The sequence below is a fragment of the Delphinus delphis genome, chromosome 8, assembly GCF_949987515.2.
Source record: "Delphinus delphis chromosome 8, mDelDel1.2, whole genome shotgun sequence".
NCBI lineage: Eukaryota > Metazoa > Chordata > Mammalia > Artiodactyla > Delphinidae > Delphinus > Delphinus delphis.
The window spans coordinates 21,807,856-21,835,391 of record NC_082690.1 but is presented as its reverse complement, the minus strand read 5'-3'; the positions used below and the strand labels follow the sequence as shown (position 1 = coordinate 21,835,391).

Sequence of the window (27,536 nt, the reverse complement as noted above, 5' to 3'; positions counted from 1 at the left end):
TGTTACTGTTGATTTCTCCTTTCATGGTTGTAGCATTTGCCTTATGTATTGAGGTGCTTCTATGTTGGGTGCATAAACATTTTTAATTGTTATATCTTCTTCTTAGATTGATCCTTTGATCATTATGTTGTATCCCTCCTTATCTCTTGTAACAGTCTTTATTTTAAAATAAAAAGTTTATTTTATCTGATACGAGTATTGCTGCTCCAGCTTTCTTTTTATTTCCATTTGCATGGAATATCTTTTTCCATCCCTTCACTTTCAGTCTGTATATGTCCCTGGGTCTGAAGTGGGTCTCTTGTAGACAGCATATATATGGGTCTTGTTTTTGTATCTGTTCAGCCAGTCTATGTCTTTTGGTTGGGACATTTAATCCATTTACATTCAAGGTTATTATCTATATGTATGTTCTTATTACCATTTTCTTAATTGTTCTGGGTTTGTTTTTGTGGGTCTTTTTCTCCTCTGTGTTACCTGCCTTGAGAAGTTTCTTTAGCATTTGTTGTAAAGCTGGTTTGGTGGTGCTGAATTCTCTTAGCTTTTGCTTGTCTGAAAAGCTTTTGAGTTTTCCATCAAATATGAATGAGATCCTTGCTGAGTAGAGTAATCTTGGTTGTAGGTTTTCTCTTTTATCACTTTAAGTATATCCTGCCACTCCTTTCTGGCCTGCAGAGTTTCTGCTGAAAAATCAGCTGATAACCTTATGGGGATTTCTTTGTATGTTATTTTTTGTTTTTCCCTTGCTGCTTTTAATACTTTTTCTTTGAATTTAATTTTTGTTAGTTTGATTATGTGTCTTGGTGTGTTTTTCCTAGGGTTTATCCTGTATGGGACTCTCTGAGCTTCCTGAACTTGGGTGACTATTTCCTTCCAGATGTTAGGGATGTTTTTGACTATAATCTCTTCAAATATTTTCTCAGACCCTTTCTTTTTCTCTTCTTCTTCTGGGACCCCCTATAATTTGAATGTTGGTGCACTTAGTGTTGTCCCAGAGGTCTCTGAGATTGTCTTCAATTCTTTTTATTCTTTTTCCTTTATTCTGCTCCTGAGCGGTTATTTCCACCATTTTGTCTTCCAGCTCACTTATTCCTTCTTCTGCCTCAGTTATTCTGTTCTTGATTCCTTCTAGTGTATTTTTCATTTCAGTTATTGTGCTGTTCATCTCTGTTTCTTCTTTAGTTCTTCTAGATCTTTGTTAAACATTTCTTGAATTTTCTCAATCCGTGTCTCCATTCTATTTCCAAGATTCTGGATCATCTTTACTATCATTACTCTGAATTCGTTTTTCAGGTAGACTGCCTATTTCCTCTTCATTTATTTGGTCTTGTAGGTTTTTACCTTGTTCCTTCATCTGTGACATATTTTTATGCTGTCTCTTTTTTTTTTTTTTTTTTTTTAATGAGTGGGACTGTGTTCCTGTCTTACTGGTTGTTTGGCCTGAGGCTTCCAACACTGGAGTTTGTAGGCTATTGAGTAGAGCTGGGTCTTGGTGCTGAGATGAGGAGCTCCATGAGACCTCAGTCTGATGAATATTCCCTGGGGTCTGAGGTTCTCTGTTAATCCAGTGGTTTGGACTCGGAGCTCCCGCTGCAGGAGCTTCGGCCCGACACGTGGCTCGTGAACCAAGATCCTGCAAGCAGCATGGGGCAGCAGGAAAAAAAAGCTAACAGTAACATAGGAAACTAACAGACACGTTAGAAAGAATATAAAAATAAAAATATAGATGAATCAGCAACTAGAAGGTACAACAGTACCACAATAGTAAAAAAAAAAGGAGGAGGGAAAAAAAGGGGTGGGGGAAGGACTTGGCTATGGAGGGCAGGGCCTAAGCAAGGGTGAGGTTTGGGTGGTGGGTGGGGCCTATGCTTAGGACCCACAGGGCTGGAAAAGGCTGTGGGGGTGGGGCTTAGGCTTAATAGAACAGAAGAGGCCCAGGCGTGCCCCCCACCCCTGGCCTCAGAGGATGGGGGACCTCACCTGGGAGCCCAGCAGGCTTCCTGGGCTCAAGTGGGCACGGCAAATGCCCTCCTCTCCTCTCCTGCTCCTCCAGTCTAGGAGGGCCCCTCCTGCCTGCCTCTCTTTTTCTCCCCTAGGCTTCTTTCCTATGCCCCCAAGGACCCACATGACCTGGAGCGGGCTTTGGAGGGCAGGGGATTGGCCTGGGAGCTCAGCAGGGTACCTGGGCCCGAGCGGGCAGGGCAAACGCCCTCTGCTCCTCTCCTGCTCCTCCTGGAGGACCCCTCCCGCCTTCCTCTCCTGGTCTCCCCGGCCTCCGTCCTATGCCCCCAAGAACCCGTGTGGCATGGAGGGGTCAAGCACAGAGTCTTAAAAAAAGGATAGTGTATACATTTCAAGATTTTTTTTTTTTTTTTTTTTTTTTTGCGGTACACGGGCCTCTCACTGCTGCGGCCTCTCCCGTTGCGCAGCACAGGCTCCGGACGCGCAGGCTCAGCGGCCATGGCTCATGGGCCCAGCCGCCTCGCGGCATGTGGAATCTTCCCAGACCGGGGCACGAACCCGTGTCCCCTGCATTGACAGGCGTACTTTCAACCACTGCGCCACCAGGGAAGCCCTCAAGATTTTTTAATACCACATTATGCAGATCTGATATCATATTAGAAAAACATCATTTTTTTAATAGTAACAGGGACACTCCAGGTGTTTGTTGTTCATGAGTTGCTTCAAGAGAACATTTTTTTTCCTACTTGCTCTCCTTAGGAAAGTGAGAATTCTGTTTGTGTACCTACTGTCTGTCTGTCTGTCTATTTAGTGAATGAGTGAGTGAGTAGATGAGTGAAGGACCAAAGATAGGATATAGATGATTTCTTCTAAGTCTCCCTAGAACCTGCTATCAGAGACTTTAGTAAGCTCTATTTTATTATTGCTTTACCTTTTGGTTTTTTCACTACTCCGATACCTTGTGGGCAAAATTATTCTAAGCAGAGTATCTGGTAAATAGTACTCAATAATTTTCACTGATTAAATAAATGAATGGCGTAATGGTAGAAACTGCTCAAATTTTACAGTGTCTTATACATAGTGGACATTTGGGAAATATTTTTAGAATTGAATAACATGAAAAATTTGAGGCTTGAGTTCTAGTCCAAGTGCCATTACTGCTCACTTGTGTCACTTTCATATCAGAGCCTTAGTTCTCCAAAAATGAATGTTGGACAGATGTTTTCTGAAGTTGCTTCTGCCTGTTTTTAGATTTTGTATCTCGATGACTTTAAATACCAAATGAGTAAATATTAATTTAGAGAAGGGAAAAATTGTTATGGGGTGGTTAGGTTTGGAAAAGCTTAGTGTGGGCAAGGTTAGTCCTGAATGGTGTTTAAAGTGATGGGACAGGGAGGGTGTTGGTTTAGAATTCAGGAGAAAAGGGGAGAAAATACTGAAAGGGTAAAATTTCATAAGTGAGATTACCAGGGTGGGAGTGTACAAAGTATATTTGGGATATAATGAGTAGATTAATCTTAATAGAATGGTGATGCTGTGTGAGAGAGCCATGGGAAGTTAGCTTGGAAATACAGGATGCAGACAGCCTAGAGAGCCTTAATTATTTGTTTGATTTTTATTCTTTAAGGGTGTTGATGAAAATAATCAATAAACAGTCTATAATAGGAATAGGAAAGAGGTTTATTTGAGCCAAACTGAGGACTATAGTCCAGAAGACAGTCTCTCAGATAACTCTGAGGAACTGCTCAAAGCACAGTTTTGTGTCTTGTCAGAACAGAGAATGTCAAACAAGTCGGGGATACATTCCTTCAACGTTTGAAAAAAAACCAGATCAGCATGTACATAGCGAGTCAGTATGGCCTTGGCACCTGAGAAGGGAGTCTTATCGAAGGAGTACCAGCATTGGCGTCCCAGGAAGGGAGGCATTTAATCTTTATTTTTAATACGGCTGTTCTTTACACTTCTGGTCACCATGCCCTTTTCCTTTAATAATTAAAGCAGATGGACAGTGCAGGTTTGGTAAGCCACAAACAGTCTATTTTAGTTAGCAATAACATTTGAGTTAACTCATGTATAAGCCAGAATGACTTCCCCATACCTCAATATGTGAAATTTTTTTTTTTTTACCCAGGGGTAAGGAGCTGTTGAAGTTTTATTTGCTTGCTTTTTAAGGAAGATAGCCAGCTGCACAAAGGGAAGCAAAGAAACCAGTTGCGAAGTCATTACAGGAATCTAGACAGGAGGTGACGGTGTCATGCGTGTGGTGGCGGCAGTGAAGATAGAGTGATGGGAAGGGAAATGGAGCTGATGTCACGCGGCCCTTGCTGTGGTGTCAGGCATTTTGCTAATACTTTTTATGTTACATCACTTTATCCTTATAACCACTCTGCGGGGTGAGCATACTACTTACCTACTGCTGCATGACACATTATTCCAAACGTAGGGGCTTAAAACAGCATTTATTAAACATTTATTACATGAATGTTTACATTTATTACATATATTAAACATTTATTATTTCACATTTTTAATGTGCCAGAAATCTGGATGTGGTGTAGCTAGGACCTCTGGCTTAGAGTCGCTCACAAGGCTGCAGGCATCTCAAGGCTTGACTGGGAAGGATCAGCCTCCTTGCTCACTTGTGCGGTTGATAGCAGGATTCAGTTCCTCACTGGTTGTTGGAGTTAGGCCTCCATTCCTGCCTTCCTTTCTTGCCATGTAGGCCTTTTCATAGAGCAGCTTCCTTCATCAGAGTGAGCGAGGGAGAGTGCCAGTGAGAATGAGAGGAGGGGGGCGAGGAGGGAGGGAGAAAAGTGGGGTGTGTGTGAGTGAGAACATGAGCGTTAGCAGGATGGAAGCCACAGCCTGGTAACCTAATCACTTTTCTGTTTGTTGTTCCTTAGAAGCAAGTCACCAGATCCGTCCCACACTCAAGGGGAGGGGATTAAACATATTCTAGTGTGTAAAGTGATATGGAGAATAGCAGGAGATGAGGCTGGAGAGGTAGGCAGGGAGTGTGTAGCATGCCCTTTTTGACCCCAGGGGAGTAAAGCACATTTCATTTTGCAAGAGTGAAAAAGATCTATGATAAGTGTCCGTTTTGTTTTTTAAACTGCAAACTTTTACATTCCTCCTGGAAATGGAATTATCTTAAAGACGGGAAACAGATTGTGCTCATTTTGCTTTTGTTATGTCTGGGATATTTCTAGCCTCCCTTGCACATAGAAAAATCATTGTTAGTTTCACACAATTTAACTTTATAACAAGATTCTGTTGCAAGACAGACATTTTGGAAAATGCCCCAGATAAACACTATCTCTGCATAGCTACTGAGAGAACTGCTATCACCATAAAAGAAAAGTAGGGGAAAGTGATTCTTGCCCTGGAAGATTTTCAAAGCAGCAGTTATGCTTTCATCAGTTAGTTTGCTTCCTTCAAAATCCACCCACCCACTCCTACCAGTATTCTGTCACCATCTAGACAGAAGTATTAATCATTAAAAAAGAGAATTAGAATTCCTTTCCCTTTTCTTTCCTGTTTGTTGGCTAAAGAAGTGACATCTCAGGCATGTATTCTTAAAGATGCCCAAGAAACAAGTCATCGGTACTTAAGCCCAGGTTCACCCTCATACAACCAGTTTACTAGTCAATGAAAAATCCCAATTTAGTATGATAAGAAGTATGAACTAAGTTTAAAACCCCTTTTTTACTTTTCACAAATATCTTAATAAATGTGAGTGCTATGGCTGGGGACAACCTGAAGAAATAGAACTAGTGTTGGCCTTTACCTTTTAAAGTTTTTGTTTGCACAGATAGAACCGCATATGGGTGGTTGGGTGTCTTGTGGACATCTCAAACTTAACACTTCCAAAACTGAATTTCTGATTTCTCCTTCAGAATCTTCTTTTACTAGTTCCCTAAAAATACTCATGGGAATGAGTATGGACCACCATCCATTCATTTTTTTCAAGCCAGAAATCTGGAAGTTGTCCTTGATTCCCACTCCCCCTTTTCACTTCTTACCTCCAATCTATCAGAAAGTTCTACCTCTAAATAAACAATGATTTTTGCCTCTCTCTCTCCATTTCCAATGTCACCACGGCAGTCCGGATTGCCACCATTTGTTTGCCTGGATTTCTGACATGGCCTCTTAACTGGTGTCCTGCTCCACTTTGGTTCTCTTCCACACTGTCATCCCCCTCATCCCCCATCCTTGAGAGCTTCCTCTTGTTTTTAAAATACAATCCAAACTCCTGACATTGGCCTGCCAAGCCCCTTATGATCCAGTCACTGCCTACTTCCCCAGCCTTAAAATGATCACTGTGTTTTTGTCACATTGGCCTTTGCTCATCCTAATGAACACTCACTTCATTCGTGCCTCAGGATCTTTTTTTTTTTGTAAGCGAGAGAAAAACTTATTAATTGCAGCAAGTAGGGAGAACACCGGGGATCTTTCCCAAAGCAGTGTCTCTCAGGAGCTTTGTGTTTACTTCCCTTCTACCTAGAATGTTGCCCCAACCATTGCCCCTGGCCCATTCCTCATTCCTTTCATAAAACCTAATTGTTCTTCAGATCCCACCCTAAATATCACCCTCTTGAAGGCTTCCTTGGTCACCCTGTATAGGTAGAAATCCTCTGTTATTTTCTATCATAATACCTATACAGTGCCCTTTCTTGCAGTTTTAAAATTACATATATGTTTCCTTTTGTCTTATTTATTTGCTTGTTAGTTTATTGTCTATACTCACCTCGAGGATGTCAACTTCATGAGGACCAGAGCGCTGTCTTATTCATTGTTTCCCCAGGACCTAGCCTAGTGCCTCCTACAGAGCAGGTGCTGAATAATTATTGCATGTATGAAAGTGCCCGAAAGTAAAGAACTGGTTGAAACTGGTTTGGTAAAAATTTTGAGATTTAACACCAAAACGTCTTTTTTTAATTGAAGTGTAGTTGATTTACAATGTTTAACACCAAACTTTAAAGTATACTTCAGATAGGTGTTATTTTTTACATGCTTCAGCTTAGAGAACAACCACTGCAATATGAAATAAAATCCCGTCTTCCTCCAAACTTGTTCGTCTGGCTAACTTTATCTTCGTGGGGATTTTCCATTTCCATTTGTGGGTAAAATTTGTCTTAGTCCTCAACTACTAATTTAAGCACAGATAAGCTAGAATTCTGAATCACGGGTCTTTTAGTAAATTGCTGTCCTTATGACCACACCATCATTTGTTAGCAGCGCTCACTCAGGGGCTCACTAAGGTACTCCCTTTATGGCAGGACAGACAATGAAGATTGGTGGGTAGTTCCTGTCCCAGCTTGTAGAGAGTGGATTTACCCCAGGCAGAGAGGCCTCAGCTGGTCTTGCAAAGAATGCCTTTTATCATTCCATCTGTTTAGCCCCTAGGAGCAGGGTTCCTTGTAGAGTGTAGATCTAACAGATCGGTGGCAACACTGAGGCAATATGTGTTTTTCAGCAAACTAGGGCTCAATTTGTTGCCATAATAACTTTCAGTAATTCCCAAAGAACTAGGGGGAACGTCAAGTTTCCTTTCTTGAAGGAGAAAACTGTTTAGAAAAGAAAAAATGCAACCTAACCAGGTGTGGGGTGTGACGTCTTCCACCTTCGTTTGAAGTTGTGTTGATGTCTGTGTAGTTAACTAACAGGTTTTTGGCGTTTATTGGCTTATTGTAAATTAGCATTATGTCAGTCACAATGTGTCCAGTATCTCAGTCATCAGGCCCTTTAAGGTAGGAGTCAGCTCCAGTTTACTAAAAGGAATCTGGGGTTTCAGTAGATTGAGAGCTGGGATTTGAACCTAGGTTTGTGTGGCTTAAAAAAAAAAAAAAGAAAAAAGAAAAAAACCCCGACTCAACAATTATAATAACTATTTCAAAAAATATCCCAAGCTCTTTAAATATGCTTTGTCTACACATTTTATTTTCGCCAAAGTCTTTTTGAGTTTGTTGGACTCAAGCATCTGAGTCTGAAGTTATTTTTACATATAGGTTATATATGTATGCATCGATAAATATGCAGGTATTTTTGCATATGTTACATTATTTCCTGGTTATATTAGGTATATACATTTAACTTTATCTATATATGGATATAACTTACATAAAAGCAGGGTGGGATGGTACATATGTCCTGGTTTCACTGCTGTGCCACATTCAGAGAAATACAGCCCAGCAATCAGAATTAAAATAATTCTGATATTCACTTGTATCTCTTGAACGACATTGCCAGAACTGGTTTGTAACCAAGAGTAGTGCTTGGGAAACGCCTCGCCTCTCCTTTCAGTCCACAGAGGCTCCAAAGCTTCTTTCTATCTCAGCCCACACAATACTCAACCCAAACTTTGCCTTTGCTTCCTCTTCTCCCACCCTCTCCCTTGTCCCAGCTCTCTATTATGTAGAATAATTTAACCCCTTTACTCATTATTTAGATTCTTTACGAGAGAGCCTAGGAGCTGACCCAGAAAGCCAGAAGACATTCTACTTAGAATCCTGAGGGGTGGAGGTGAAGGTGGGGCTGGAGGGAGAAAGACGGTGAAAAGTCAGACATTAGCCATTTCTTACAACAGTTACAAATGAGAAATTTTAGTCCTTGTTAGGGCACCATTTTATTTGTATATATTTATATTATATATATATATATATATATATATATATATATATATATATATATATATATATAGTATTGAAATGCTTGGCTTACTTGTACATCAGTGTATCGTTCGTGGTGCCTTTTTAAAGCATTAAATAATTATATAGTGTTTAACTTTGTGCCAGGTGCTGTTCTGGGTGCTTTATATATATTAACTGATTTAATTTCTACAACAGCCAATAGGTAGCTACTATTTTTCTCCCTATTTTACAAATGAAGAAACCAAGGTACACAGAAGTTAAGTAACTTATACGAGGTCTTATACCTTATAAGGTAACTTATAAGGGGTAAAATAAAATGAAATTGAACCCTGCAGTCTGGCTTCAGAATTTATCCTTTAAGACAATTGCCAAAACTACCTCTCATGAAATAATAAAGTTTACTGAAAGTTTTCAACACTTACTTTAAAAAATAACTTGGGGGTTGATAGACCATAAGATACTGTCTACATTTTCTCCCTGTTCTGAGTCTTTTTCTTGCTCTGAATGGTCGGTATTGTAGTTGGACTACAATACCAGGTATTGTGTTGACCAGGTCTGGAACCTTTCTGGTGTGTGAAAAATCTTTGAGGTAACGGGATTTGGAAGACATTAATTTTCTTTTCTACTTTCTCAGAGTGAATTGTCACTTCCCTTACAATGGGTAGGCAGTTGCTGTTTCTGACACAGAATAGGAATGCATTGAATTTACAAAACACGAAGCTGCAAACAAGAAAACCCACAAGTGGAAGAACAAGATTGGGCAAGGGAGTATGGGAGCGATAAATAGTCTGCCTCTTGTCTGTGCATGAGGTGCATGCAGCCTGTGGGCTTCCTTGCCATTGCTTGTGTGCCTTTTTTTTTTGTTTTGGTCTATCACTTCCCATTAGTCAAGATCAGGATTAGCTGTCCCTGAGACTGTGAAGCTACATACTTCTTTAGCCCTTTATTCTTCTTCTACTACTCACTGCGCTTGCCACTTACTGGATTCACTTAAGGAGTGACCAAGGATGGCAAATATTTGGAGCCTGTTCTGCTTCAATTCCTGCCTCCTGAGCCCAAGGAAGATATCACTAATTGAATATGAAGTATTTTTGAACCTGGATTTTGCTTTGGAATCCTTCTCAACAGTGCCCTTAGGGTGTCCTGGTTAAAGTGCAGGCTCTAAAGTGGTACAGACCACTCTTCAAAACCCACTAGCTTCACTGTGTATACACTGATTGACTTTGGGCAAATTATTTCTCTCTCTCTGCCTGAGTGTCATCCTCTGTAAAATGGCTATATCTCATAGGGTTGTTGTGAGGATTAAGTGAGATGACGCATATAAAGTGCTGAGTATAGCTCCTGGCAGATACCTATAGTGGCTACCAAGTGACATCACAGAAAATTGCAGAGTCAGGAGTGCCAAGCATTGGTCCCTCCACTGAAGCAGCCAGTAAACTGGCAAAATCTGTCAGGGTCAACTTGTTCCGAACTCTAGACTCTAATAAAAAAAAAAACAAAACTTGTGGTTGTTAGGGGAATGCTTAATGAGGAAAGAGGCTGCTAAATTTTGACATACATGAAAATCTGTCAGGTCACTGGCTGACCACTGAGAGAACAGAAGAGAGACTTCAGTGACCACTTTCAACGAGGAACGCAGTCGTTGCAAAACTAGTTTAGAAAAGTTACTAGACAAATGGATGATTGCAGCCCTCAACAAGCAACAACAGCATACCCTGATGAGAAGGGAGAATATGATTTCCAGAGTCACCATTATAATATTGAAAATGTTAAGTTTTCAACAAAAATTAGACATACAAAATAGGAAAGTATGGCCTATTCACAGGGAGAAAGAAGAAATTGACAGAAACTGTCCCTGAGGAAGGCCAGCTGCAAGTTGGCATCCAGTCACTGAATGTTGGCATACTGGAATTTAGCATAACTACTAAAAGAAAACGCAGTTGCTTATTACGGGAAATACCATACTTACTTTTGGTTTATATTGTATTATGTATTATGTATTGTATTATGTATATTGTATTATGAGTATTATAAATATTTTGCCCATTTCTCTTAGTGGAAGTTACCATTAGGGGAAAAATGACCAGTTTGCACCTGAGAAAAATCAAAATTGAGAAAATTTTACTTTTATATCTGGCCTTAAAATATACACACTCTCACCATCCCACTGATTTAAAAAAAAAATTTTATTGGAGTATAGTTGATTTACAATGTTATGTTAGTTTCAGGTGTACGACAAAGTGAATCAGTTTTACATATACATATATCCACTCTTTTTTAGATTCTTTTCCCATATAGGCCATTACAGAGCATTGAGTAGTGTTCCCTGTGCTATACAGTAGGTCCTTATTAGTTACCTATTTTATATCCATTGATTTTTAAATGCTCACATAAATGAATAAAATTAGATGACATTTTCTGTATTTTAAGTTAATCACTCATTAAAGACATATTTGAATTTAACACATTCATTATTCTTGCTTGAAGCATAGCGTATTTGGTATGACAGAAAATAATGCCTTTATACCATAATCTTTCCCTATCCTTGGCTACTCAGACATGGTACATTCTTATTTTCTTTCCCTTCAAATACTACTGGCGTTGCATCTAAACAAAAGTTTAGACTGACTGCGGAATTGGCTGTCAACATGTTAAATTAAGAGCCAGAATTCCAAGTTACACCCAGACCAGGTTACAAAAAGCCTAATTTGTGTCCTGAGAGATCCAGTTGAACAGCAGTGAGCAGACTGGCTACCCTCCACTAAGTGACCCTCAGGTCTCCGTTTGGGTCTGAAGCAGTGGCAGTAGAGTTGTACCCTGAGAACACAGAGTCTTCATTCACACAGGTCAGAGCCCTGTCTTGGGACTGAACATAGAAGGATGCAGTGGAGGCAGAAGCAATTGTTCCCCCAGCTTCCTTCTAGAAGAGGAGTTTGCTGGTGAGAAAGACGAGCAGGATCTGAATGGCATCTCTCATGGGGCTGAGGAAGGCTCTGTTGGCCAAGCTTTTGGCTGTGGTTTGGGTTGTGGTTAATTTATGGGTTGTGGTTATTTTGTGGATTGTGGTTAGTTCCTGGGCCGGGGTTGTGGTTAGTTTGTGGGTCGGGGTTGTGGCTAGTTTGTGGGTCAGGGTTGTGGTTAGTTTGTGGGTCGGGGTTGTGGCTAGTTTGTGGGTCGGGGTTGTGGTTAGTTTGTGGGTCGGGGTTGTGGCTAGTTTGTGGGTCGGGGTTGTGGTTAGTTTGTGGGTCGGGGTTGTGGCTAGTTTGTGGGTCGGGGTTGTGGTTAGTTTGTGGGTCGGGGTTGTGTTTAGTTTGTGGGTCGGGCTTGTGTTTAGTTTGTGGATCGGGCTTGTGGTTAGTTTGTGGGTCGGGGTTGTGGTTAGCTTGTGGGTTGGGATTGGGGTTGTGGCTGTGGTTGGCTTGATTGTGGAGATCTTGGTGGTCAAGTCTGAGGTTGTCCCTGGAAAAAAAAATGGCATCAGGATCTCTTTTGGGTGGCGAGTGGGCACTAGAGAAACGAGGCTAATGTGATGGAATGCTGGAGCCAGAGTTCATGGGCAGAATTCAGTGAACACTTCACAAGGGCCAAGTGTATTTAGAGGAGGGGAAATTAGGGGTACAGAATGTTAACAAAAAATAAGAAACACTCTGACCTTAAGACCTATGGAAGAAGGAATTTATACTGAACTTACATAACTATTGAATTTGCTGTTGGGAAGGTAGTCTGCCTTCAAATGTCCTCATGTCCTTAATATTATATTTGCTCAATCAGTGCAAATATGATCCAGAGTGGTACAATTTTATTTTATTATTTTTGCTAATTTCAAAGTTTCCATGTAAAGGTTATAAGAACTAGACACCATCCAGACTTGAGGATGGCTGACTCGGCTTTAAAGGAAGTGGAAGGAGGCCCTGTCCAAATGCTTGAATCCCTTTTTGTGGTGTCTGAGGCATTGGTCATTTTCACAGGCATTGATCTGACCACACGTTGGTTCTCTGAGGTTGCTTTGCAGAGAAGCAGAGAAAGCCAGGCCTACACCCCTGGGCGGTTGTCTGATCCTGAAAAACTGGAGCTTGGCAATGATACTTCCAAGGATCTGAGTGAACCACAGAGGGGACTATAAGGACGAAGAAGGGAAATGCAAAGCAGTTTGCGCAGACCTGTACATTCTGCCCACTTGCAGGGTGCCTTCCAGCTCTGTGGCATTGTCTTATCTCATTTAGCATTTCCTCAGGCCAAATGTTTCTCTAGGACACCACTGAGCCCAAAGTCTGAACAGAACCGCTTTCTTCTCCTTTTTTAAAATCTGGATTTTATTAGCATGGAGCTAAGGAGTCCTGACTAGAGACAAACTTTTTTTTTTTTTTTCCTTTCCTAGCATGTATACGAGTGTTCATTTCAAAAATGTCCTGGAGAAAGAAAATAACATCCCAAACTTTTCACAGAGGGGAAACCACCAAGGAAACAGTTAAGGCTTTCATATAATAGTTTCATTAGGCATAATCACTTTAATATTGGTTGTTGAAGATAGATATGCCTTTGATCACATTTACAATGCTTGACTGACCCGAAAATGGGCAGCGTACTAGATGCATTTCAGTGTTTGGGGGCTCACGAGGAACACCTGTTATCTGGACACTGAGAAAGACTAATATTACTTGTTCTTGGTTGAAGCTTGTATTTAAAAACTTCATTTAAGAAAAAAGATTGTCTTTCTAGTTTTAAAGTAAGTTTAAGAAAAGTCGAGAAAAGTATAAGATGTGGAATTTGAGTCCTCGTTTTGCCATTTACTTTCTGTGTGGCCTTGGGCAAATTACCTATCTTTTCTGAACCTCAGTTTCTTGAATTTGTTTTTGCTTGCGAGAGAGAGATAAGAGAGAAGGAAGGGTGCAGAGAAGGGAGAAGGGCAGGGAGCCTCAGAATGGTTTGACGTTGAGGACTACAGCCTGGGAAAGGCCAGTGGAAATTCCTGGTGGTTGTGCTGGAGGCCAGAGGCCACTCTGAGAACTAATGAAATTATTGGTTTTCTATGCTATCAACCCTGCTTTGTGCAAATCTCCCTTCTCATCCCTTAAACCCTTCGGTAAAGTCTGCTATACCAATGAAGGCTCTGTGTGAGGTGGTATTCTTGTGAAAATTGAGGAAGGAACCAACTTCCATATCCATGTCTCTGTGGTGTTGAATGGAAACAGCTCTTAAGGAAGCCGGCGTCTGGAGCCACAAGTGACCATGAGAATCGAAGGCCCCTTGGAATTGGCTTTTGTTTTTCACAGGGCACAGGATAAGGGGTTGAGCTAATCTTATGTAGACCTCAGGGTGCTGGGAGACTCAACTGGTACCTGGGTAACGCATGATTAGAAGACGTTTTTCTAGGGCACCCACAAGATAATTTTCCGGGCCAATGGATTTCACTGCCAGATATGTAAATAGACTGCAGAGGAACTTACCATTTCTTCTCAGTATCTTAAAAGAAACTCTAGCCACGTTGTGCAAATCGACTGTGAAGACTCTGTGGAGGGAAAATTGATGAGAGATAATGGTGGGGAATTCACAAGCTCAGCTCACATCACTGCCTTCCCAGGGGATCCCAACTTCTTAGTTTCTTTTGTGCTTAAATTCTTTACAGCACAAGTAGCAGATCATTCAGTACTGGTCTGCTGTATACTGTCTTGACCAAAATCTTCCACAGTTTTGCTCCAGACAAGATCATGTCCATCCCTCTCCCCCACCAACACCAGCACCCTGGATTCCCCACAGGCTGGTATACACGGCTGGTCTTTGTTCAGGCTAGTCTTTCTGCTTGTAATACCAGTCCCGGGCACATCTGCCCACAGACTCGACAGTAGCCTCTATGAAATTGTTTCTCCTGGTTGTCATGGACCCAGACAGAGCTCCATCAGAGAGACATGCATGCCCCTCTACTACACTGCCTTGCTGTGAGCCTCTCCCCCGACTGGAGGGCCAGCTCTTTGAGGGCAAGTTCTTTTGTCAACAACGCCTGACATGTAGCGTCATAGGTGCTTAATGTTCATTAAATGACCTGTACAGCTTGGTCTGTTGTTCTGATATCATTGGGTCCATTATTATATCAGTCTCTTGTTCATACATTGAACAATTAATGAGAGTGAAGTACATGCCAGTCACTGTGCTTACTGCTGAGGGAACAGTGGTGAACACAGCAGGCGTGGTTCTTACCCTGGAGACTTTAACCGAATAGTCAACTGACAAGTAAGTGATTGCAACGAAGCAGTGGCAGTGATGAGAGTGAGTAAACAGGGAGCGGAACTTGATCTGGGGGTTCAGGGAGTGCTTTCTGAGGAAGTGCTGTGTAACCTCAATAATTATTTCTGTATAGGCCCTGCCTCCCAACCCACACTGTAAAGTTCGGTGGGCAGGAACCTCTTCATGTTGCCTTTTGTGCGCTACTCAGCGTAGTGGGCTTCCCCTATCATATGTGCTGCTCCCCTCCCCTTGTCAGCCTCGCTGATCAAGGCTGCGTGTGTACATCGTAAACAAGCAGAGAGGCCAGTGCATCACAGCAGGTGCGAGTGAAGAGGGGTCTGGAGACCGCACTGTTGGTGAGAATGTGCTGTTTCCATTGAAGATTGTCACCACCATTTGGTGTTTTATCTGTTGTTGCATGGAGTGTGGAGGCCTTAAGGAGGTGAGATGAAAGGAAAACCATTGCCTCATTAGCCCTGGCCGGCTTCTAAGGAGCTGCTGTCATCGTGAGGCTGGGTTGTAGCACCTCCCTTTGGATTTTAGTCTTGCAGGTCGCTCTGTGGGCATAATAGCACCTCCTCCAGAGCCAGCTAGGTCCGACCAAGCCTGGGCATGGCTGGAGAGGCTGGAGTGACTTGGCAGCATCACCATCACCGCTGTCTACAGAGACTTAGTGGCAGTTCATAGTGGACATGGCCTGATGGTCAGACCTGCCCTTTCAGTACAAAATGGCAGTCTGAAAGTTTAAGGACCTCTCAACATTTGGTTCTTAAAGTGAACTTGAAAATAAATCCCTAGCTGGGAGGGAAGTTTTTTGTTAGAGTCCCCAGGTGGCCTCACCTCAGAATCTGAGTGTGTCCATTTTGTGCAACAGGAGGAAGCCGGTTTTACTGTACAATCATCACACTTTCTGCCAGCAAGCCATTTCCAAAATGAATCTATGTTTTAAAAAATGATTCTCTGTGTCATGGTGAAGCCGAGTCTCCCTAAAACTGAGATCCCCTGCTGAGTTTACGATTAACCACTCTCAAAAACTTTATTCTCTTTCTTGTCCCACTCCCCACCCCCATTCCCCTTAGGATTGAAGAGTATCAAAGAAACGGGGGGACTGAAACCAAGCAGGACCCTGGGGGGCCGCCCTAGTACAAAAGCCACTCCGTGTCCCCCCATTTCTTGTTTGTAGAAAAAGGCTTTAGTCTCCTAGACCCTCCTCGAGTTCCAAAGAGCAGACTTAAGCAGTTACTAATTAGGGAAGTGAGGGAATGCAGAAACAAAGGAAAGCAGTCAAGAAATAATACTTCAGTGATAAAACAGAGTCCTAGTTCTCCTCAAGGGATACATATAACAATCTGACACATATCTTTGAGTTGTTCTGCAGAAACTAAGACCCCTGCCCAAGTGGAGGATGGTGACTACATGGTGACCACAAGCACGTAGACCCCAGACTGATTGGAATCAGAAGGTTGATGATTCAGACTCCTGAAGCATCACCCTGTTACCTCACCACCACCAACCAATCAGAAGAAAGTCATGCCCCCTGAAAACTTCACCCCAAATGTGGCCTTTAAAAGACCTTCCCTGAAAGCCATTGGGGAGGCCGGGTCTTCTGAGCATGAGCCACCTGTTCTCCTTGCTTGGTGCCTGCAATAAACGCTGCACTTTCCTTCACCACAACCCGGAGTCAGTAAATTGTCTCTGCTGTTTGGCAGGCGAGTGGACCCAAGTTCAGTTTGGTAACAATGGGGACTGAGTACCCCTCCTCCAGGCTCTTGGCTACTGGCAGCTTCTCTGCACCCCCAGTTTAGCAAGGCCTCCTGGAGGACTGCCCTGGGGGTTGGCAGAGAGGGGAACGCTCAGGTGGCCAGATGGTTTCAAGAGGAGTGTCTTTATTTTTAACTGTTTGCTGCTGCTGCCCCCAACCCTGCCTGGCTCTGGAGTACTGTCTGCCGCAGACTAATAGGAATGAATTGGGTGGGAGTAGGAGGGAATATAGAGAATTTGAAGCAAACTGGGTGCCAGTGACAAGGATTCTTTGCTTGACCAAACTTTAGTCAGGCTCTGGAACCTTCTCCTAGGCCCATCTGTGTACTTCCTTATAAAATCCAGTTTTAGCCAGAATCCTCATAAGTCGGTTTAGCAAGAACCTTCCACCCTTGATATCTGATCACCTTTATTATCTGATTGAATTCCTCATCCTCTACTATCCCCCAGGTGATATCGGATCAGCCTTGGCCTCCCTTAAGCAAGAATCCTGTTAGGTCAGTTTAGCCAGAGCCCCCTTACAGGTCTTGATGTTTCCTCTTAGTGATTTTCCATCCACTGAGCCCTCACCCTGTTCCTGGGCTGTAAATTCCCACTTGCCCATGTTGTATTCAGAGTTGAGACTTGTTCCATATGGAGGTCTCTTTTCTCTTATTGTGATAGTCCTGAATACAATCTGTTTTTGTTCATTCATTCATTAGTTTTGCTTTAACTGCTATCCAGCTCTGGTTTTCTTTAACACCAATTCTTTCTGTTTATGTTGAGCATACCTGGTGTGTGTGTGTGTGTGTGTGATGTATAAACTTCTACAGATAAAGGTAGGACAAAGAATGGTGAGGCAGAAAAGGAGTACAGCTACTGAATTATCCACATCATATCTGGATTGCATTTTGAGTCCTCTAAAGTCAGTATAAAACTGTACAAACATAATATGAAATTGTAAAAGCCCAAAGCAAATCATATATGGATAGGTTCTTACTGTAGCTCGACTGTAGTTATGTTCATGAAACTAGGAGATACCCATTTTGCCTCGAAGAGCTTGCTGTATCGGCTCTTCATGTGGTACAAGACGCTGCTGCTGCAATACTTGTCAGCTTTTTGCCAGGAGCCAATGAGTGAGTTGTCCTGGTCTATTGCTCGCAGGATCACAGAGGTAATATTTTTATTCACAGGAACTGACACTAGGAGGAAATGAGAAGGAAACAATCAGCCGTCTGTGCAGTAAGACAAGAGATGGGGGTCATGAAATCAAAATTAAGTGTGAAAAAAGAAAGTTACAAGTAGTATGTAAATATAGTGTGGTCCCATTTTTGTGAAATAAGTTGAAAAAAGTCTGGAAGGAAATACATGAAGATATTAACTATGAGGATTTCTTGGTTGTGGGGTTATAGATGGTTTTTATTTTCTTCCTAGTTCTTCTTTGTGTTTTCTAAGTTTTCTACAGGAAAAGGTGAACAAAAGAAGACCTGTACTCTGGCCCTGGTTTTGCTACGTATCAGGGATGAGGTCCTGGCTGACTTTTAACCTCTTGAGCCCTGTTCCTTTCTGCCAGATGAGAGTTCTGCCCTTCTCTCAGGAGGAATGCAGTGTGGGGAGAGAAGGGGTGGATGCATGTGAAAGGGTCAAGCGGACCTCCTGGGAAATGCTTCCAGAAGTAAGGAACTGTTACTGCCAAGTCAAAGCAAAGCCTATTTCCTGGTTCCAGAAATGCTGATGTTCTTGGTCTTTGTTGTTGAGAGTGAGGGAAGGGGGGGCCTCTGAGACCCAGAGGCCCTAATCCAGGTACCTAGTCCAAGTACCTGCCAAAGCCCCAATCCAAGTACCTCTAAGTAAGCACTTAGGGTTCCGTGACCCCCTCCACTCAGGTGAGTCTCACCTGTTGACCTAGCCCAGCGTGTGCCCACAGGGACCCCACTGACACTTGTTAATTCCACCTGTTATTTTCAGCCTTCTGATGTGTAATAGGGAGGGAATTTCAAGAGACTATTTCAGTTTGTCCGTTTCCTCCCTTAGAAGATCCCTTCTGAACAAATTTCTCAATGCTAGGGTCCTCTCAGCCACCCCAACTTATTTTAAAGGCTTCTCCTTTACAAAATAAAGAAAATTGATCTTGCAGCACAATAGGATTAGACAGTCCTGGATCTGAATCCTAGCCCTAACATTTAAGACCAAGTCACTTCACCTCCGATCCTTGGTTTCTTTCCTGTTCATCATTCACTCCACAAATATTTATTGAATGCCCGCTTTGCACTAGGGTTGGTTCTAGGTCTGAGGATAATGACATTATCTCTCATTGTATGGAGATCATGGTACCTTATCTTGAAAGGTTCCTGGGAGACTGAAGAGAAGAATGTAAAGACTTTAATACTGGTGGGTGTTGGATAAGTTGCCATTGTTATTCTTAGCACGAAACATTTCTCTGTTCTGTTTGTTTTTGCCAGTCAATGTTGCTGAGCCAGATACCCCCGCCCTGAGTTGCTCAGCGAGAACCTGACATTTGTCCTAGATGTGTGTGCATGGTGCTGAGGTGTATGGTGATGAGTGACGGTGTCATCCAGTCATCAAGCCTGTCAGCTCTCCCCTGGGCTTGCCTTTGTCCTTTCTTCTGTTTTCCACCCCACTCTCTGGCTTAAATCTGCCTTTCATCCCTCCTAGTTATCTGTATTATCCAGATTCCTGGCCTCCACAGTCCCCTCCCTCAGGCTTCAGACTGATCAGACTTCCACACTCAACACTTCCATCAGGACACACACCTGTCCAAAACCTTCAAAGTGCTCTTCTAGAGCCTCTAAACGTTTCTGGTTTTATATTTCTGCTTCTGTTGCTTGCAGGACCCAGTGCATGGCTCTTATGATCCTCATAAGAAGCACATGACACGTAGTAGGCATTCAGTGAGCCTTAGTTCCTCTTCTCCTTTCTCTCTGCTCTACCCGGTGCCTCTGTAAATGCTGTGTTGTCCCTCTCATCCAGCACGTTCCCTTTCAAGGGGTCTTATGGATCATCTTTTGATTCTTCTTTCTTCTGTCTTCCTACTTTCACATGGCTCCTCTACTACCCCCACCTCCAACCCCGCACCCCTTGCATGCTCACAAGATAGGTTTCTTTTTTTTCCATTTCAACAGCAAAATTCTTCACCTCGTGATGTGTTACCTTAAGTCAGAGATATGAGACCTGACCATCCAGGTCCTGCTCTGTATACAAGGTCACACACATGCCCTCCTGGTCCTCATCTTGAAGCACAAGATTACCCTCCCTGCCCTGTTTAGGACAAGATCTGCTGCCTGAGGGAGTGGGACATAGGGAGACCCACCACAGGTGAGGCACTTAGTGACAGTCCCCAAGAAAAAATAGAAAAAAGGACTAGCCAGGATGAGTGTGTGAAGGCAGGCCATAGTCATTCTCCTGCTGAAGCCTGGAATCTGTAGAGCATGGGTATAGATATCACCCTGGTGTTCTCTGCAAAATTTGGTTAGAGTTCTAAGAGAGGCAGGATAACATGGTAGATGAGTCAGGCTCTGAAGCTGGACGGCTTGGCTAGACAAAGCAGGACAAATCTTGGCTATTATTTAGGTTCAAATGTTAGCTGTGCAACCTACTAGTGACCTTGGGTAAAACTTTAACTTTCCTGTGCTTCAGTTCTCATCTGTAAAATGGGGAAGATAATAGCATTTACCCTTAGAACAGTACTCAGCACACAGTATGACGTCTTAGCTCTCATTACCTTAACCGAGAGGCGTATAGTCTAGTGGTTAAGAGCAGGGTCTCTGAAGCTAGAATGCTTGGGTTCATGTCCCAGGTCCATCATTTAAGCAGCTCTGTGACCTGAGCGAGTCACTAGCATCTCTACCTCTGTTTTCTCATTGACACACAGGAAATGACAACAGTATCTACCTAGTAGGTCATTGTGAGGACTAAATATATTAGTACATGTAAACAGCCATATTAAATTTGTTGTTATTATGAAAGTTATTCGAGAGCACTTGCCTTGACTTGTAGGTTTGACTGATCCCAAAAGGGATGTCTGTAAAATATTTCTAGGCACCTCAAAGAAAAGCACTGGATTAGGAATGAAAAGACCAAGATTCAAGAGGCAGTTCTGCCACTTATTAGTTGTGAGACCCTGAGCAAGTCATTTAACTTCTCTCAGCTTCAGGCTCCTCATTTATCAGGTGGGATAGTAATACTTTCCCTGTCTAGCTCACTAGATTTTCCACCCACAGACTAAAAGTGAACAGCGTCTCCTGGAGTTGTGCCGTATACAATCATCCATGGTGGCATTGTTTCATCAAGTGGATGGGAAAAGACTACAAACTGTGGTGCAATTTTTAATCCCTTAAAATAATAAAAATGCCCCCCCCCAATACAGACTGTTTTAAGTAAAAAAAAAAAAAAAAAAGCCCAAATTATTTAAGTGAGAGAACTTGCCGCAGTTGTGCTCTTGCTGGGACTCGGTTAACCTGAGTGTTGGGATGTAATGACTCCCATGGCTCAGGTTCACACAGGGGACATGCAGAAATAGGAAATAGTCCCACCCAACCCATCCTCTCACATGTTCTCATTCTCCCTCTTTCTGCCTCTGTGTCCCAGATGGGTCAAAAACACATGTTTTGTTTGTGTCATTGAAAGCAGGGATGGAGGGGTATGTTCTGCAATTCCGGTTTTATCTACCCTCAGAAAACAGAGGACAGCAGAGGGAATGGCTTCTACTTACCTGTGTAGACTGTATTGCTTTTATAGACGTTTGGGTTGGCATGGATTCCTGAGCAAGTGGCGACAATGACCTTATTGAAGAGCATGCAGTTGCCATTGTGACTTATGCAGCTGGCAGGAGAACACAGCAGTCCAAGGCACAGAAACAGCCCCAGTGGCAGCAGCAGGGACCCGAGGATTGCCATGGTCTTGATCTGTTTGGAAACTACTGGGCCTGAAACTGGGTAAGAGCTACAACTCACCTGTTTATATGCTCTGGGGCTGGAACTTCTGGGTGAGGTCATACATGCAAATCTCCTGCCCACTCCTCCCTAAGACGAACGGGCTTCTGGAATTTGGCCCAAGATATCACCAGGAATGAATCTCCTTGTATCTGTCACCACGACCCTTTGCGAATTCCAGTTTTGCTCATGAAGGGGAATGTACTGATCGTGGTTTTATTTTGCCTCTCATTCACCTCAGCATCTGACATTTGAAGCAAGCTGTGAGGAGGGGTTAATACTGGCAAAGTGAAATTCAGAGTTGAGTAATCATCACCTACCTGTCCTGTTTAGGAACTACACTCTTCTCGCTACAGGAAACTCAGGCATTAAAGCACTTTTCTTCATGGAATATTACGTATCCTTTCCAAGTCTCCTTAATCAAACATGTCTCCTGTCCCAGTTCATTTAGCGACTATCATAGAACTAGAAAGACTGTGCTTCTGGATTTATATTTGTTTCTTTGGAAAGAAACAGCTTTGGTTCACCTTGCTTCTGCCTGACACTTTCCTCTATACTACTGTAGCACAAGGAAACTACTGAAAAAAAATCAGAAAATATGTTTTTTTCATACTTCTTCTCTGATTTTAATTCACTCACTGAAGGAGAAAAGAGGAGAGATGTATTCTGTGTGAGTGGAAAGAAAACAAAAAATGTAGAATTGAATCAAAGAGATATTTATAAATGTTTTTTCAGGAGAAGCACTTACAGAATGGTGGAGTGAGGACCTCTGAAAAACCTACTCCTCCAGAAAAGCAATGAGCAAAAACAGTCTAAATCAACTTTTTCAGAACTCTAGAAATTAAGCAAAGACTTGCAATGATTCAAGGAGCATTTGTTTAAGAAAAATGGCTGAATCTCTTTAAACATAGTGAGCATCGAGGCATTTTAACTTGCCCTGTTCCCATCCCTCTTACCCCACCTCTTCAAGTAGCCTTAGAAACCAACAGCCTTGCAACTATGATAGCCATGAAGACCAGCAAACTAGCAGCCAATAGGGAGGGGACAGAATGGGCTTGGAGTGCTCCAAAAAGCTTCATTTCCAGAGAATTGTCCCTATATGACCTGTCTGCAAATTGCCTATAAAGCTGAATTCTCAGGGCTTTCAGAACTTTCTCTGCAAACAGCCTTATTGCTAGGGTATTTGTTGAAAATAATCAGTGGGAAGTTTTTAACATTGCAGCTGTCTGAAGCAGTAGTTGCAACTGGGACTAACAAGGAGCTGAGCACAAAATTTAAAAGAAAAAACTGGGACTGAGATGTTGGTTGGGGGCCTTGGAAAGCTCTGACAAATTCCTGGGGATCTAAAAGGTCATCTGCATGTACAGAGCTATGCACATGCCCAGAAAAGATCTGAGAAAGCCCTAATCACTTATCTCTGGCTGACCTTGAGGGTCTATACAAGTAAGAAATGTAGGCAAAGGCTGAGTTGTAAACTGCCTATTTGACCAGTGAAGGCATGCACACAGAGAGGAAGTTGGCAAAGATTGAGAGACTTACTGGTTCAAGACATTTAGGAAATCTCTGTCTATTCATTAGCTGACCACTAAGCTAACTAAGCAGAGACTTCAGTGACCACACATAATAAAGAATACTGATTTTGCAGAATGAATTAATTCAGGAAAGCTGCTAAATAAACAGCAGCAGCAGCAGCAACAACAAATAATAACTAATGTGAACTACAACAAACCCTGGGAAGGAGGGGAATCTGGTGTGCATAATGGTCAATGGTCACATTATATTTTTTAAATGTTCAATTTTCAACAGAAAATTATAAGACATACAAAGGAACAAGAAAGTGTGTTCTGTATATAGAAAAAAACTCCCAGCCAATAGAAACTGTCCCTGAGGAAGTCCAAATGTTGGACTTACTAGACAAAAACATTAACTCAGTCATTATAAATATGTTCAAAGAACTAACAAAAGCCATGTTTAAAGAATAAAAGAAAAGTTTAAGAATGATGTCTCAACAAAAAAGAATATTAATAAAGATATAGAAATGGTAAAAAGGACCATACAGAAAATTTGTAGTTGAAAAGTATAACTGAAATGAAAAATTCACTAGAAGGACTTAAGAACAGATTTGAACTGGCAGAAGAAAGTATCAATAAGCTTGAAGATATTCAGTGAAGATACTGAATAAATTTAACAAACGAAGCGCAAGACTTGTATACTGAAAACTATAACAAAGAACTCATAATAGCCAAAATGATCTTGAAACAACAACAACAAAGTTGGAGGACTCACATTTACCAGTTTCAAAACTGCAAAGGTACTGTAATCAAGACAGTGTGGAAAGATGGTGGAGTAGAAGGACAATAAGCACACCTTCTCTCGTGGGCATACCAAAAGTACAGCTATTTACAGAGCAGCTATTGATGAGAAACACTGGAGTCTACCAGAAAAGATCTTCTATAACTAAAGATATAAAGAAGGAACCACAAGGAGACAAGTAGGAGGTCAGGAGTTCTCAAGACCCATATCCCTGAGAAAAAAATGACAATTGCAGAGGTTCTTTACAAGGAGTCAGGAATATAAGCCCCACATCAAGCTTACCGTCCTGGGGGTCTTACACTGGAAAAACAACCCCCCAGAATGTTTGGCTTTGAAGGCCAGCAGAGACCCACAGGGTTGGGGGAAATAGAGACTCTTCTCTTAAAGGGTGCACACAAAATTTCACATGCTCCAGGACCCAGGGCAGAATTTGAAAGGGACCTGGGTCAGACCCACCTGCTGATCTTGGAGAGTCTCCTGGAGAAGCAAGAGGCAATTGGGGCTCACCCTGGGGACATAGACACTGGCGGCAGCCATTTCTGGGAGCTCATTCTACCACAAAGACACTGGTGCTGGCAAGTACCATTTTGGGATCCTCCCTCTAGCTAATTAATGCCAGGACCTTGCCCTACCCACCAGGCTTTTGGCACCAATACTGAGACAACTCAGGCCAAGCAACTACCTGTGGGGGCCACAGTCCCACCTACCAGCAGGCAGGCTACCTTAATACCCCCAGAGCCCACAGCCACCCCGGTCAAGGCCCTGTCCACTAGAAGGCCCAGGACCTGGCCCCACACACTAGTGCACATGCACTAGACCTGGAATGCCCAGGGCCCTGCAGCCAGAGGTCCCAGGGCCCAAGACAGGATCCAAATCAATAAAATCAGAAATGAAAAAGGAGAAGTTACAACCAACATCACAGAAATATAAAGGAGCTTAAAGAGACTACTACAGATAACTATATTAATAAAAATGGACTACCTAGAAGAAATGGACAAATCCCTAGAAATGTACAATCTCCCAAGCCTGAACCAAGATGAAATAAAAAATATGAACAGACCACTTACAGATAGTGATATTGAATCAGTAATAAAGAAAAACTCCCAACAAACAAAAGTCCAGGACCAGATTCCTTCACAGGTGAATATTACCAAACATTTAGAGAAGACTTAATGCTTATCCTTCTTAAACTATTCCAAAAAATTGCAGAGGAACTTCACTGAACTCATTCTACAAGGCCAGCATCACCCTGATACTGAAACCTGACAAAGATATCACCAAAAAAGAAAATAATAGGCAAGTATCGTGGATGAACATAGATGCAAAAATCCTCAACAAAATATTAGGAAATCAAATCCAACAATACATTAAAAGGATCATACACCATGGCCAAGTGGGATTTATCCCAGGGATGCAAGGATGGTTCAATATCTGCAAATCAGTCAACGTAATACACCATATTAAAAAGCTGAAGAATCAAAATTATATAATCACCTCAATAGATACAGAAAAAGCTTTGACAAACTTCAACATCTATTTATGATAAAATCTCTCCAGAAAGTGGGCATAGAGAGAACATATCTCAATATAATAAAGGCCTATATGACAAACCCACAGCTAACATCATGCTCAATGGTGAAAAGCTGAAAGCATTTCCTCTAAGATCAGGAACAAGTCAGGGATGCCCACTCTTGTCACTTTTATTCAACATAGTTGTGGAAGTCCTAGCCACAGCAATCAGAGAAGAAAAAGAAATAATGCAAATTGGAAAGGAAGAAGTAAAACTCACTGTTTGCTGATGACATCATACTATACATAGAAAACACTAAAGGCACCACCAAAAAACTGCTAGAGCTCATCAATGAATTTGGTAAAGTTGCAGGATACAAAATTAATATACAGAAGTCTGTTGCATTTCTATACACTAACAGTGAACTATCAGAGAAAATTTAAGAAAGCAATCCCATTCACAATAGCATCAAAAAGAATAAAATACCTGCAAATAAAATAGCTAAGGAGGTAAAAGACCTGTACTCAGAAAGCTATAAGATACTGATGAAAGAAACTGAAGACAACACAAACAGATGGAAAGATTTACCATGTTCAGGGACTGGAAGAATGAATATTGTTAGAATGACCATACTACCTAAGGCAATTTACAGACTCAGTGGCATCCCTATTAAAATACCACTGATGTTTATCAAAGAACAAGAAAAAATAATTCTAAAATTTGTATGGAAACACAAAAGACCCCAGATAGTCAAAATTATCTCAAAGAAAAACAGAGCTGGCAGCACCATGCTCCCAGCCTTCAGACTGCAGTACAATGCTACAGTAAGCAAAACAGTATGATACTAGCCCAAAATCAGACACATAGATCAATGGAACAGAATAGAGAGCCAAGAAGTAAACACCAACACTTTTGGTCAATTAATCTGACAAAGTAGGCAAGAATATACGATAGGAAAAGACAGTCTCTTCAATAAATGGTGCTGGGAAAACTGAACAGCTACATGTAAAAGAATGAAACTAGAATATTTTCTCACTCTATATACAAAAGTAAACTCAAAATGGATTAAAGACCTCAATGTAAACCTGGAAACCATAAAACTCTTGGAAGAAATCATAGGCAAACCCTCTTTGAATTAAATTGTAGCAATATTTTTTGGATGTCTCTTAAGGACGAAGGAAACAAAACCAAAATAACCATATGGGACCTAATTAAACTTAAAAGCTTTTGCACAGCAAGGGAAACCCTTGACAAAAGAAAAAAACAAGCTACTGAGTGGGAGAAAATATTTGCAAATGATATGACTAATATCCTTATCCAAAATATATAATATCCAAAACATCCAAATCCAAAACATATAAACAGCTCATATAACTCAACATCAAAGAAACCAACAATGCAACTAAAAAATGGGCAGAGGACCTGAATGGACATTTTCCTAAAGAAGACATACAGATGGCTAACAGGCACACAAAAAGATGCTCAGCATTGCTAATCATCAGAGAAATGCAAACCAAAACCACAATGAGATATCACCTCACACCTGTCAGAATGGCTATCATCAAAAAGACCACAAATAACAAATGTTGGTGAGGATGTGGAGAAAAGGGGACCCTAGTACACTGTTGGGGGGAATGTAAATTGGTGCAGCCACTATGGAAAATGGTATGGAGATTTCTCAAAAAACTGAAAATAGAATCTATCATATGATCCAGAAATCCAAACAAGATGAAAACATTAATTTGAAAAGATACATGCACCCCAGTGTTCATACTAGCATTATTTACAATTGCCAAGATATGGAAGCAACCTAAGTGTCCATCAACAGATGATTGGATAAAGAATCTGTTCTATATATATATATATATTTATATTTATATTTATATTTATATTTATATTTATATTCTATTGTGTGTATGTGCATCTATCTATCTACTATTACATATATATATGTAATAGAATAGAGTATTACTCAGCCATAAAAAGGGACGAAATTTTGCCATTTGCAACAATGTGGATAGACCTGAAGGTTATTATGCTTAGTGAAATAAATCATACAGAAAAATACATACACTGTATGTTATCACTTATATATGGAATCTGAAATATAAAACAAATGAATGAATTTAACAAAACAGAAAAAGACTTATAGATTTAGAGAACAAACTAGTAGTTATCAGTGAGGAGAGG

General features: G+C 41.6%; 1 protein-coding gene across 1 annotated transcript; it reads right to left on the bottom strand.

The window, feature by feature from the left end:
- Positions 1 to 11,529: 11,529 nt before the first annotated feature.
- On the bottom strand, positions 11,530 to 24,517 carry PLET1 (placenta expressed transcript 1). Its single transcript, XM_060017611.1, has 4 exons — positions 21,304 to 24,517; positions 17,572 to 17,773; positions 14,057 to 14,118; positions 11,530 to 11,723 (listed from the first exon to the last, which is right to left on the bottom strand). The coding sequence occupies exons 1-4, from the start codon at positions 21,584 to 21,586 to the stop codon at positions 11,530 to 11,532; spliced, it is 741 nt and encodes a 246-aa protein (XP_059873594.1). The 5' UTR covers positions 21,587 to 24,517.
- Between the last annotated feature and the right edge of the window lie 3,019 nt (positions 24,518 to 27,536).